The sequence below is a fragment of the Lacerta agilis genome, chromosome 10 (genome assembly GCF_009819535.1).
Source record: "Lacerta agilis isolate rLacAgi1 chromosome 10, rLacAgi1.pri, whole genome shotgun sequence".
Taxonomy (NCBI): domain Eukaryota; kingdom Metazoa; phylum Chordata; class Lepidosauria; order Squamata; family Lacertidae; genus Lacerta; species Lacerta agilis.
This window is the reverse complement of record NC_046321.1, coordinates 34,703,976-34,717,852: the sequence shown is the minus strand read 5'-3', so window position 1 is coordinate 34,717,852 and position 13,877 is coordinate 34,703,976. Positions and strand designations below refer to the sequence as shown.

General features: G+C 43.1%; 1 protein-coding gene across 2 annotated transcripts in view; it reads right to left on the bottom strand.

Moving 5' to 3' along the window:
* Positions 1-4,275, bottom strand: part of EEA1 (early endosome antigen 1) — a 43,541-nt gene extending 39,266 nt beyond the window's left edge. Inside the window, exon 1 of one of the 2 annotated variants that reach the window (XM_033162899.1) lies at positions 4,118-4,275. In XM_033162899.1, coding sequence (XP_033018790.1) covers positions 4,118-4,141 — 24 coding nt within the window. In that variant the 5' untranslated portion in view covers positions 4,142-4,275. The remainder of the gene's footprint in view (positions 1-4,117) is intronic. The other variant, XM_033162900.1, reaches the window with a different exon arrangement.
* Between the last annotated feature and the right edge of the window lie 9,602 nt (positions 4,276-13,877).

Here is a 13,877-nt window from a genome sequence, read left to right as displayed (position 1 = left end):
GTTTACCTTCAAAGGCACCTCTTCTTCCTCTGACTCGGCACCATTATGAAGAAGATCTTACTGGTCTGAAAGAGGAAGGAGTACTCATTCCTGTTTCCTGAGCACCTACCAATGGCACTGTGCCAAAGGGAGAAGAGGTGCATTTGCAGATAAGAGAAGGCACACCCAATTCAGCAAGCAGGTGGAAGACTACTGGCAGCAGCTTGGCAGGCTTCATCCAGCCCTCCCATGCATTCACTACCTTTAGCTCAGCACATCAGAGGGTACCTTTTTTGTTCTTATTTCACTTGTTATATATAAAGTTGGTCATTACCTGGGAAATCGTAAGTAGATAAGGAAACAGCTAGCTGCAAACTGTAACAATCTTGTAGAAATTGCACCAGAGCAATAAAGTACACACATTAGAAGAACAGGCTCTTAGTGATAAAAGATACTCTTAACACATCTTGAAGATCTCGCCAAATCCACACTAGAAACATAAGTCTTCCTTCATCAAAAACAACTAGGCTAATTACCAGCAAACTATGCAAAAATCTTCTAAGCATTCAAAGTGGGTACTGAACATCTAGGATGCAGTTTTCACCACATGATTTTAGTGTTTCATGGCACTGGCATTATAAGACAGATATTCAGAGACTGGAGCACTCTCTTTCAATGAGCTAAGTGACTCAACTCCATTCTGAACAGCTTACAGGTAAATCCACAGAAGAGGCAAGAATCACCTTTGGTCTTCAATGAGTCAATCCACAACTGAAAACCCCCCTCTATATTATAGTACCGTACTCTTTGTTTCTATTATGTTCACTTTCAATATCTAAGTTTCTACCTACAGAAGATCCTTCCTTGTCCCTTCTCCTGCTTCCATAACATCAGAACAGACATCAGCCCTTCTCTTTCTTACTGATTAGTGCACTGAAATATTTCATATCAGGGTCAGTAACCTTTTTCAGTCCAAAGATATTTGCAGTCCAAAGTCTCTCATGATCAGTCCGAAGTCTCTCATATTTCAGTCCAAAGTCTCTCATGTTCAATCTTCTTTATATGTTGGGTGCATGCTATTAGTGCTTGGGACAACAGATGTTACTCTTATCTTTTCATAGAAGGGTATAGTCCAGCCAAGCAAAAGCCAGGGGTTTCCATACGTACAACTCTCCAGCCAAGCAAGAGGTATTGTTACAGTTCAAAGACATTTTCCAGCATGCGTGGAGAAGGGTGTGGAGCAAAGTGAGGGAAGGATGTAGCCTGGGGAAAGTCCTGAGGGGCTGCATTTGGCCCCTTGAACCAATGCTCCCCCCCCCCCCGTGTATATGAAAGTATGGAAGCATCCAGGTCAGACCATTAATGAATCTAGCTCAGTACTATCCATAGATATTTTTGCAAGCCCTGCCATCACAGATCCTTTAACTGGTGAAGTCAGAGACCGAAACTGGCATAAGCATAGCATGAGCTATGTGATAAAGGAAATAATTAGCAAGACAGCAAGCATTGCCGTAGCCAGGATTTTTGTTGGGGGTGGGGGACAGGCTTTTGTTCGAGGGGTAGAACCTCAGATTTGGATTGATTTTGATTGATTTAGGGGGACAGCTGCTATGCCCATGACAGCAAGATAGTTTTGAATATAAGCAAATGACCAAGATTAAGGGCAGAGCTATAGAAGACAGCCACACAGTGTTCACGGACTAGCAAGGTATTCAACATACGGTATGCCTTAACTTGGGTTTACAAGTCAACAGAAGAACAGGAAAGTCAAATAACTGTGCACTACCCAAGATTACTGTGGATATGAGCCTGAAAACTCTCACCACATAAATGTGAAGCGCAGAAATGCCACTATTCTGTGCCTCCAATCCAATCCAAATAAGTTTATTGTATTGGCCATGGCAAATCTGAATAAAAAAATACAAGCAAAAGGGATGTTGCGCCACAAATAATGGTCTCCATTTAGATCTCTGCGACTCCCTTACAGTTTACTGCCCAAGGTCTTCTTTCTGATATTTTTGGCTGCCAAAGCAAAAAGAGCTAATTTATGAGTCACTGGAGTGTCTACATTGCTAAGAAGCCATAGGACCTTCTCTGCCAGGTGAGAAATCGCCTCTAACTATTATGTACCTTATATTTGACACATCTCAGTATTCAAGCGTATATCAAAGGTGGTGATAAAGAAGGTGATCAGCAAGAGTACAGTCGTATCTTGGTTTTCAAACAGCTTAGTTCTCGAACATTTTGGCTCCCAAAGGTCGCAAACCCGGAAGTGACTGTTCCGGTTTGCAAACTATTTTTGGAAGCTGAATGTCTGACGGGGCTTCCACAGCTTCTGAATGGCTTCCTGCAGCCAATATGAAGCCGCGCTTTGGTTTTCGAACATTTTGGAAGTCAACAGACTTCCGGAACTGATTCCATTCAACTTCCAAGGTATGACTTTACTAGGAAGGGTGATGGTGCACTTACTCTGAAGTAATGGTCACAGTAGTAGTTCCATGTTATGTAAGGCTAAGTTCATTTATCATGGGCCCATATGTGAATGTGAGACACTTCCATCTACTCAAATAAGCAAATACATAAATCACACAATGGTAGGAGCCTCTGCCTCCCAAAAGTACTTTAAGCACCATTCAGTTTGCACAACACAGTCATTCTGCCACTGGTTTTAAAACTCTCCCTATAATGGAAGAGGGGGGTGGTAAGCACAGAGAGGAATGTTAGGTCAGTGTTTTTTTATTCTGGGGTAAGAAGTCTCCATGCTTTCAGATGAATATAATTTCAAAGACCAGGACAGAGAGCATGGAAGATGCCATGGCTTCTGAATGCATATTTTAGTCAGGAGCTTTTAATAGTTCCCCTAGCCCTGGGAATTATTTGACCGCCATAGCAGGCTAATGTTCTATGCACTCTGTGCATTAACTGCTACTAACTACGGTACTTACAAGCACAGGACTCAGCAGTGTTTGATTTGCTAGATTCTCCCCCTTTTCATTCCTCTCTTCTCTCACAGTCCATGTCAGTGGCAAATGGCATGTGCTGCCCCAACCAGTTGTCAGCCACTGAATACACACTGCCACTATTTTCCCACTCACTTTATGTACCTGAGAACACTGTCAACCACCACCACCACCCCAGGGAAGTGTGCAAGATCCGAAGACATGCATGCAAACATGTGCAACTTCAAACAGAGATTTAATCTGCTGCAATATTTAATAGCACGAGTCTTGGAAGAGTCGGTGAGTAATGCCTTCCACCCTCAACAGAGACACCTCCCTGTCAGAGGGAGAAACCAGCCGTGATTAACCCCGTCAAGTGCCAGGAGGCCTTCAGCACCAGGCTACTCTGCTAAGGCAACTGGAAGCAGATGGGCAGTAGGAAGGCCGAAGCCCCTTCAGAAGCTGCCTGGGCCCCACATATTGGGGGCGGGGGCCGGGGGAGACAAATGAGACTCCATTTCCTTCGCACTCCCCATTGCTCCCCTTCTGTAGTTCACCCCTCCTTCCCTCCCCCCCCCAGTAGCCCTGAACTTCCTCGCCCCCTATCCCACCCTCGTCTCGCCCCCCAACCCTCTGGAACGGACCTAAAACCTAACAGCGCACCCCCACCTCCCCAAATCCCCCCCCACGGGAACAGGCGTGGGCCTTGTGCCCCCCTCCTTCCCCTCCCCCCCCCACCCCTCCAAGCGGCAGAATCGCCCGACGCCCCTGTTGCTCCAAGCCCGGCTCAGCCAGTTGTCTGGGCCACTTTCCCCAGCCATGAATGAGCAAGAGAAGAAGGAGGGCCTAATCGCACCAGCAGCTACGGCCTGGAGAAGAGGGAAGTAAGGGAAGATGCCGCCGCACCAGTGGCGGCGGCGGCGGCGGCGGCTGGCGAGCCGGCCCCAAGGGCCAGGAAGCGGGCAGCCAGGCTCCCTGCTGCTGGGATGGGCTCGTGTCTATATGCGTGTGCGTGAGGAAGGAAAGACCCCGGTCAGGCGCCTGCTGTCTGTTCCTCAGGCAGACTCCAGGAAGTGCGGCTCCCTCTGTCCCTCCCCATGCTCCTGCTCCTGCTCTAAGCCCGGGCAGGCAAGGGCTGCTGCAGCGGCGGAAGAAACGCCCTCTCGCCGCCGCCGCCGCCGCCGCCGCTCTCTTCTTACCCTCTGCAAAATCCTCCTAAACATTGTGGCGGAGGTCACGTCCCCTCCAGGGCGGCGGCGGCGGCGACAAGTCCGAGCTCACCGCGGCGAGCTCCCGGGAGTCATCCCCTAATCATGGGGCCACTCAGCCCTGCTCGCTCGGCTCGGCCCAACTCGCTCCCGTCGCTCCCTGACAGAGGCGGAGGAAGCGCTGCCAGGACTGGGGCGGGAGCAGGAGGCGGCGCCGCGGCAGAAGGAGGTGCCACCCTCTGGGTGTTTCAGTGTAAATGAAGTGTTTTAGAGAAGTGTGCGTGCACACGAAAGCTCATACCAAGAACAAACTTAGTTGGTCTCTAAGGTGCTACTGGAAGGATTTTTTTTTTAATTTTATATTTTGTTTTGACTATGGCAGACCAACAGGGCTACCTACCTGTAACTGGAGTATCACCCATTCCCACCACCCTTCTGAGTAATACCCCTCCCCACTCCCTCACTATATTTAAGGATCTGGTGACTTCTGTTTCAGTGTATCTGAAGAAGTGTGCATGCACACGAAAGCTCATACCAAGAACAAACTCAGTTGGTCTCTAAGGCAGTGTTTTTCAACCTTTTTTGGGCAAAGGCACACTTGTTTCATGAAAAAAATCACGAGGCACACCACCATTAGAAAATGTTAAAAAATTTAACTCTGCTATATTGACTATATATAAAGTAATTCTCTTGAATTTTTCAATTTTTCCCACGGCACACCAGGCAACATCTCGCGGCACACTAGTGTGCCACGGAACAGTGGTTGAAAAACACTGCTCTAAGGTGCTACTGGAAAGAATTTTCTATTTTGTTTGGAGTATTGGTATTAGTTACCCTTGAGGTTCACCCAGAGGCTGTAGCTAGGCTGCATGTGGGGGCAGACTACTAGGTGGCTGCCTGGAGTGGCAAAATTAAAAGGGCAGAAACATTTAAAAGGTGGCAAATGGTGGTGGAAGGAAGGGCCAGCAGCTGCAAATCGCAGTGATATTTGTTATCTGGAATGTAGAGATGGCATTTTATGCCAAAGAGGCTCTCTGTGGCTGTGAAGATGATGTGGGCCCAATCAGCCTTCCTCAAAGGGAACCACCCAAATATGTTGTTGGGATTATAGCTCCCATTGGCCAGAGAGAGCAGGGGCAATGGGCAGTAATTGCAATGCAATGGGCAACACTTATGGGAGTTGTAGTTTGAATTCTCTAGGGCAAGCTGCTTGGAAAACCTGGGGAAATCCACTTATAATAACAACAAACCTCTTAACTGTCAAGTCACAAAATTGTAGTGAACAGGAAATGGATTTCCTAATTACTCTTGCGGCACTTGCTTTGCTCTTCCTTCCAGAGAAAGTCTGTTACTTTTGAGTCTTATTGACAGATGCATGACTGTTTACTCAAAAGTAAACCCTATTGTGTCCATGGGGATGGTTCTTCCCACTAAGACCAAAGGATGTGAATGGGAGTTGCACATTCCAATGTACAGCATAGAAAGGCAGCATCTTCCTTGAGATGTGCATCCAGTTAATGTATGATTTCTGATCCAATGTGTTGTACACACCACTTGCATCTCTTTATCTGGATCAAGGCCAGTATAACAAAGGATTAAGGTGGAAAATAACGGGAAAGGGGGAAACGCATCCTTTCAACCAATTCTTTAGTTTTCTTGAGCTTTATTCAAACAGAGCCACCAAGCTTCATTAAGGGGGAAAGTTGCATTATAAGGATGAAGCCGCTCTTTCCTAAAAGTTTATATTTTGAATTTCCTCCAAACAAAGCCATGAAGAACAAACTTTGGTTCACCACCAAACAAACCATGGAAACAAACCATGGTCCCAGGTTTGCACATCACAACAGGCCAGAGTTTGGTTTATGTCCTTCCCCATGCTGCACATTTATTTTAAACCATGGTTTAACATTGCTTTCACAGATAATGTGAAATATTTATTTGAAGCCTGCTTGTAGATTGTTTTAAAAGTTTCATATGAAAACAGAGAAAAAACATAAAAGAGGTATTAATTAGTTGTTTTGGTTCTTATTAAGTAGTTGGTATTAAAATTTACAGAAACAATAATTAGACACCATGCAGTTTTAATTAAGGTCAAAATATTGGAATATTTTAGTGGATGACTCAGAAGAATTATATCCTGCCATTGTTCACGTAGAAAAAAATAACATTTTAGGACCCAGTGCTTCACAATTAACTCACATCATACTACATTGAATTAAGTATTCTCTTAGAACAGAAGAACTAATTTAAATCTTCCATGAAACTGAAAAATAATGTTATTTATTATTATTATTATTATTATTATTATTATTACTATTACTATGAAGTAAGAACTGTCTGCAAACACCAGACCTGAACCTCAGTTCCATGAAACATTATGCATGGGCCCACCTTTGAAAATATTGTTTATATTATAACTGGAAAGCTAGAATTTTGGTCATTGCACATTTGGTCATTCCATGTGTATCTACTATCAGTGTGTGGGGTACTGACACAAGAGACTCCTGCACCTTCAAGGAAGCTGCTTTTTTTTTTAGGAATGTTGCAGATATGCTATCTAGAAAGAGCAAAACTGGGAACTGCAGCTCTGTGGTGGGTCACCTAACAACTTTCAGCTCACTTAACATGCCACAGTTCCATGATCCTTTGTGGGAAAGTTGTGAGTATAGGTGTATTAAATGTATGGTGTGGGTGTGATGTCAGTCTTCAGACTGTCAAATCACTGGATCTGGCTGGCATCCCCTTGATAATTCTTAAATAACTCAAATGTGAAATTGCTGATCTTCTAACGAAAATATGTATTTTGTCCCTAAGATTAGTCTTCATATCTGAGGACTGGAAACATCAGCAATCCAAGGGGGAATCCTGAAAATTGCAGGCAAGTTAGCCTTACATCTGTTCTTGGTGGAAAAAAGATAGAATTTCCAAGCATATAAAAGAGCAAGTCTTGAAGAAGAAAAACCCACCTTATGGCTGCGCCAGCCCTGACCAACATGACTTCTGCAAGGGTAAATCCTGTCTCATTCACTATTTAGAGTTCTTTGACGGTCAACAAGAGAGGTGATCCAGTTGACACAGTGTACTTAGATTTTAAAAAAAACTTGCAACAAAGTACCTCACCAAAGATTTCTGAGTACAGTAGCTTTAGAAGTAATGGAATAAGATGATAAATCCTCTTGCTTTTCAGTAACTGTTTGAGGAACAGGAAGCAGAGTATAGGAATAAATGGACAATTCTCCTAATGTGGGATGTAGAAAGTGGAGTTCAGTGGAGGACATGTGCTTTTTAACTTGTTTACAAATGATCTCGAGTTAGGAGTGAGCAGTGAGGTAGTTTGCTGAGGATAACCAATCGTTCAGGGTGATTAAAACTAAAAGGAATTGCAAAGGTCCAAAAGGATCTCTCCAAACTGAGTGAATAGGCAGTAAAATGGCAGGTGCAATGCAATGTAAACAGGTGTAAAGTGATGCAAGTCAGCACAAAACATCTTAATTTCATATATATGCTTCTGGGGTCTGAACTGGCAGTGACTGACCTGGAGCAAGACCTTGGGGTCATAGTAGATAGCTCAGTGAAGATGTCAACCCAGTATGTGACAGCTGTGAAATACTGTAAAGCAAACTCCATGCTAGGGATCAGTAGGAAAGGAATTGAAAATGAAACTGCAGTAAGAACTGCTATTATACAGATCTATGGTGTGACCACAGTTGGAATAATTTGTACCATTCTGGTCAACCCACCTCAAAAAGGATATTGTAGAATTGGGAAAGATTCAGAAAACAGCAATCCAAAGGATCAAGGTGAAGGAGCAACTCTACTGTTAGGAAAGGTTACAACATTTTAGTTTTTAGTTTAGAGAACTTTTTAGTTTAGAGAACTTTTTAGTTTAGAGAAAAGGCAAGTAAGAGGAGACATGATCGAAGTGTGTAACATTATGTATGGTGTGAAGAAAATGGACAGAGAAAATGTTTTGTTTCCCCTTCCCTCCAGAACACCAGAAGTCATGGACATTCAATGAAATGGAATATTGGAAGCTTCAGGCAGACAAAAGAAAGTACTTCTTCACACAACATATAGTTAACCTGTGGAATTCACTCCAGCAAGAGGTTGTGATGGCCAACTTAGATGGCTTTAAAACTGAATGAGACATATTCATAGAGCATAAGGCTATCAATGGCTATTAGTCCCCATAGCTGAAGCAGTCTGCCTCTGAATGGCAGTTGCTGGGTGTCAGCAAGTGTTGTGTTCAGGTTCAGCTTGTGGGTTTCCATTGGGCATCTGGTTGGCCACTCTGAGAACAAGAAGCTGGACTAGATGGGTCTTTGGCCTGATCCAGCAGGTCTATTCCAATGTTCTTTTTTCCCCCTTTGTAAGTATTAGTAATAGGTTCTGCCCCCGTCTTTTTGCTCCAGTGTCATATCATAATCCCTTGGACATGCTGTGCTCAAGTTTTGGCAGCAGTGCCTGTGATTGACACACATGGCAGGTTTCTGGCTGCATTGTGAAGACATCCAGTACAGTATATAATTATAGACACATTGCCCTTGTCCACAAACCACTCCATCCTCTGACACCTGCATCAGCCAAGTCCCCATGTGCTTTGAAAAAAATCTACTTTGGAGGTGCATTTGTCTCCCCCACTAAATCATCTATTCCATGATCTCATCTTTCCCTGTGTTTCTGTTATTTAATGTGTGTTAATCCCTGTCACTCTCTATCCTTCACCTCTTCCCTATTTTTTCTTTCTATTGGGAGGTTTTCTGAAAACAATTCCACCACCTGTCCATCTCCATTTCTCCTTGAAGTGGAATTCAGGTTCTATGCCTCATCCTATCTGCAGTTGGGAGTCTCTCAGTTTTATGACTGTGGTTAAGACAAATGATGATCAAGTTTGCAGATGACACCAAATTGAGAGGGGTGGCTAATACCCCAGAGGACAGGATCACACTTCAATATGACCTTAACAGATTAGACAACTGGGCCACAGCAAACAAGATGAATTTTAACAAGGAGAAATGTAAAGTACTACACTTGGGCAAAAAAAATGAAAGGCACAAATACAGGATGGGTGACACCTGGCTTGAGAGCAGTACATGTGAAAAGGATCTAGGAGTCTTGGTAGACCACAAACTTGACATGAGTCAACAGTGTGATGCAGCAGCTAAAAAGCCAATGCAATTCTGGGCTGCATTAATAGGAGTATAGCGTCTAGATCAAGGGAAGTAATAGTACCACTATATTCTACTCTGGTCAGACCTCACCTGGAATACTGTGTCCAGTTCTGGGCACCACAGTTCAATAAGGATACTGACAAGCTGGAACGTGTTCAGAAGAGGGAAACCAAAATGGTTAAAGGCCTGGAAACAATGCCTTATGAGGAACGGCTTAGGGAGCTGGGTATGTTTAGCCTGGAGAAGAGAAGGTTAAGGGTGATATGATAGCCATGTTCAAATATATAAAAGGATGTCATATAGAGGAGGGTGAAAGGTTGTTTTCTGCTGCTCCAGAGAAGCGGACACGGAGCAATGGATTCAAACTACAAGAAAGAAGATTCCACCTAAACATTAGGAAGAACTTCCTGACAGTGAGAGCTGTTCGGCAGTGGAATTTGCTAGTGTGGTGGAGTTTCCTTCTTTGGAGGTCTTTAAGCAGAGGCTTGACAGCCATCTGTCAGGAAGGCTTTGGTGTTGTTTACTGCTTGGCAGGGGGTTGGACTGGATGGACCTTGTGGTCTCTTCCAACTCTATGATTCTATGATGCCTTTTTTGTGAATTCATAGCCTTTACATGTTTGCTTAGCGCCACATTGTAATATCGGGGTTCTCAAACTGTTGTCCGCAAGGTGTTCCATGGCACATCAATCATGTTAAATATTCATATTTGTTTTTAATGGTTTTTTAATTGCTTCTTTTATTTCTTATAATATTATTTTTGTATTCTATGGAATTCAAATTCTAATACAATACAATATATAAGAAATCATATATAAGAAATGGGAGTTGGACTAGATGATCCCCCAGGGTCCCTTCCAACTGTACAATGCTGTGATTCTATATATACCTAAGATTAGAGCCCTAGACATTTTTTAAAAGTAAAATAAATGAAATAGCAGTTGTTTGACATGCAGTTTCAGATCAGCTTCCATGAGAAGGGTTTTTTAAAAATTTGAATACAGGTATACCTTGTTTTATTGTGGTTCGCTTTATTGTGTTTCGCAGATATTGCTCCTTATGAGGATGTGAGGTGCAGGCAGTCTGGCGGCTTCCAGGGGAAGGAAGCCCCCACCCCACCACCCCTTTTCTGGCCATGGGAGTGGAGCTGACTAGGTTTGGGACTGAGTTTTCCCCCTCCCACCCCTGCAACCAGTGGGGCTTGGCTTAAAAGACTACAGTGTAGTGTAAGCATAACTTATATATTTATGTGCTTGGCTGGGAAAAGGGGGGAGGGGAGGGGAAGTGGGGGGAAGTGTCAGAAGGAGCTGGGGGGCATCAGAAATCCCACCTGCCAATGCACTCACCTTGGGAGAGCGTTCAGAGGCACAGGTTCAACGGCCTTGGGGGAGACTATGGAGGTGGTTGGAGAGTCTTCCACAGCCTTGGGAGAGAGTGCGGCCTTCAGTATGTCACAGAACTCCTATTGTAGCATTAAGATTATGCAGATGGAGAGCACACACTGTTCAAAGAAAATATTAAAGCAATATTTTTTGAAATGGTAGGCCTGTGCTGTGAAAGAGTAGGTCACCCTGTGCTTTTCTTTTTAAAAGATAAATAAGTGATTATCTCATGATAATAATAATAATAATAATAATAATAATAATAATAATAATAGTCCTCAGTGTACATTCTGCCTTGCAGAATAACACTGGCAACAGATCTGAAATCTGAAGTACACAGTGGAAAGAGGGAGGGACTATGGGGCACAAATTTTATACAGGGAGAAGTGACCTGCCTTGATAACACACAGAGTATGGAGAGGAAAGTCAATAAAATAATTGAAGATGAAGCCAAGGCTACATGCCTGACCAACAGGGGATGTTGTTGGTGGATAGGAAGAGGAATCAAGGAGGGGAAAGCTTTTGAGGAGAGAGAAGTGGATCAGTTTTGGACAGGTTGAGTTTGAGATGGTAATGGGGCATCCAAATGAGGGGGAAAGTGGGTATATGTATTTTTAAAACTTAAAACCATGCCAAAACTGTTTGAATAAATAAATGTGTATGATAGTCACACCAAAAATATGAGTGGTCAAATCTCTGGATGCTAGTTTCAGCTATCTTATGTGCAAAAATATTCAAAACAGCTTTCACAGAGGCCATAGCAAAACACAGGAAGGAAAGATGCACAGAAATGACAATGATGGCTGTGAAATATTCCCCTGAAGTCCTCATTTGTACAGTTACAAACAAATGAAACCTGACCAGGTATCTGCTGTCAGTAGCTGATGTTGAAATGATTGGCTGCCTTAAACTGGAGCTGTAGGAAGGTAAAAGTAGATGATCTCTCCTCAGCCACAAGAGGGTGCACACAGTCCCAAAGTAGTTTCCACGGCTAGAGCTGTTTTAAGAAACCCCCAAAGTTGAACGCCAAAAAAGACCAGCATGTATTCCTAGCCAGAAGAGGGTGTGTGTTTCCATAAAGCACAGTCTGAAATTAAGTTTGTCATCTCTGCTCCCAGACAATTTACTTAAGCCGTGGGGTAGTGTGCCCATTCAGGAAGGTCATCCACACGGAGACATATGATGGAGCCATTTTGATGACACTACACAGGCCTGATCTGTGCCTAGATGAGGGTCCACCCACAGACCCCATGATGTTGTTGTTGTTGTTGTTGTTGTTGTTTAGTAGTTTAGTTGTGTCTGACTCTTTGTGAATCCATGGACCAGAGCACGCCAGGCACTCCTGTCTTCCGCTGCCTCCCACAGTTTGGGTAAGACTCACGTTGGTAGCTTCGAGAACCCATGTACATCACTCTGAGTTGAACATTGGGACATAGATGTACTAAAATTAATAAATAAGTAACCTATTCTAAATCAAAATCATAGGGCAATACACACTCTAGCTGCCTTTTGGTTGCAATGGAGCATGTGCATGAAATCTTTAAAATTATAAACTGAAGTGGAGTTACAGTGCAATGCCCTTAAAATATGTACATCTCTTCTATATGATTTCAAACCCCAGAGACACTACAGAGACATTCTAGTTTGAACTAAACTGATCCTAGCACAAAAAGAAAGGGAAAATAGATTGCAAAAATAAAAGCAGTTATTAAAAAACAGTATGTTCAGCTTGAGTTCTCTCAATAAATAAGAACAGAGATCACAATTATAAATTTACATTTCTGAACTCAAAAGGGGATGAGGAAATGATTCCACTAATATATTTTCAAACTAACTCTGGCCTATTTGTAAAGGGGTACAACCCACCCAGCTCAGAACAATGTGCAATGGATGTTCAGGTCACATGTTTTCATGGCAGAATAATATCCTTCTAATCTACAAGCAGAGTTAAGTAGAATTCAGGTTGGTGGGATCCTGAGTGCTGCCCGAGAAACACAAGAGACCTAGTAGGAGCTGAGAGCAAATTCAGCAAGATATTTTCTGCATTGGCAGATCCTTCACCTATTTACTGCAACTTCCATTTTGAATTTAAGGTGTGAGATGTCAAGAGCTAAGAATAAATTGTAAAGAAAGAAAAGAAAATATGATGAATTATAGTGAGTCATGCAATAAAGCCCTGACAGAAATACAAATTAACCTATTTGGAAATATTGTTGAAAATTTGGAATAAATAAAACCATGAGAAATATTCACTTTTTGCTGCAGGCTGGGGAGATGACAGACAACTGGGCAACATACATTGTTGAGGAGACAGCAGACTGTAGCGAAGCTGTCTAGACAAGTAAATTACAGAAATTTATGTAGTCTCAAGAAGTAAAAAAAATCATTAAATTGGGTTGGGGGTTGAATTCCCGCATATTACCCTGAAAATGTACTAATCCTAATTGCTAATGGGTATGAAAATGCATTGAAAGTGTGTCATAATAATTATTATGCCCAGGAATATTTAATTATTTAATTATTTTTCCCCTCACAGCACTTCACTTAGAAATTAGCTGAGGTGCAGTGCAAGGCTTGGCAAAGGGATAATGCTAAACTCCTGTAGTCTCTACCATAAATATACTTCAGGGACGCGGCTGGCACTGTGGTCTAAACCACTGAGCCTCTGGGGCTTGCCGATTGGAAGGTTGGCGGTTCAAATCCGTGCAACGGTGTGAGCTGCCATTGCTCTGTCCCAAGTTCTGCCAACCTAGCAATTCAAAATTACACTAGTGCAAGTAGATACTGGTAAATAGGTACTGCTATTGCAGGAAGGTAAACAGTGTTTCCATGCGCTCTGGCACTTGTCATGGTGTTCCGTTGCGCCCGAAGCAGTTTAGTCATGCTGGCCACATGACCCGGAAAGCTCTCTGTGGACAAACGCCAGCTCCCTCAACCTGAAGCGAAATGAGCGCCGCACCCCATAGTCACCTTTGACTGGACTTAACCGTCCAGGGGTCCTTTACCTTTCACCTTTATATATGCTTCATGCCCATTAAGTTCCAGATGATAAAATATAATCAAAGAGGATCACATTTGCCCCTCAACTTTCCCTTTCCCTTTCCCCTTTTCAAAGTGATGCACACTTATCTGCCTTTTCCTTCATTTTAATAATCTTAAAAGGTTATGTGTGACTCACCAGTTTATGGTAATTAGAGGC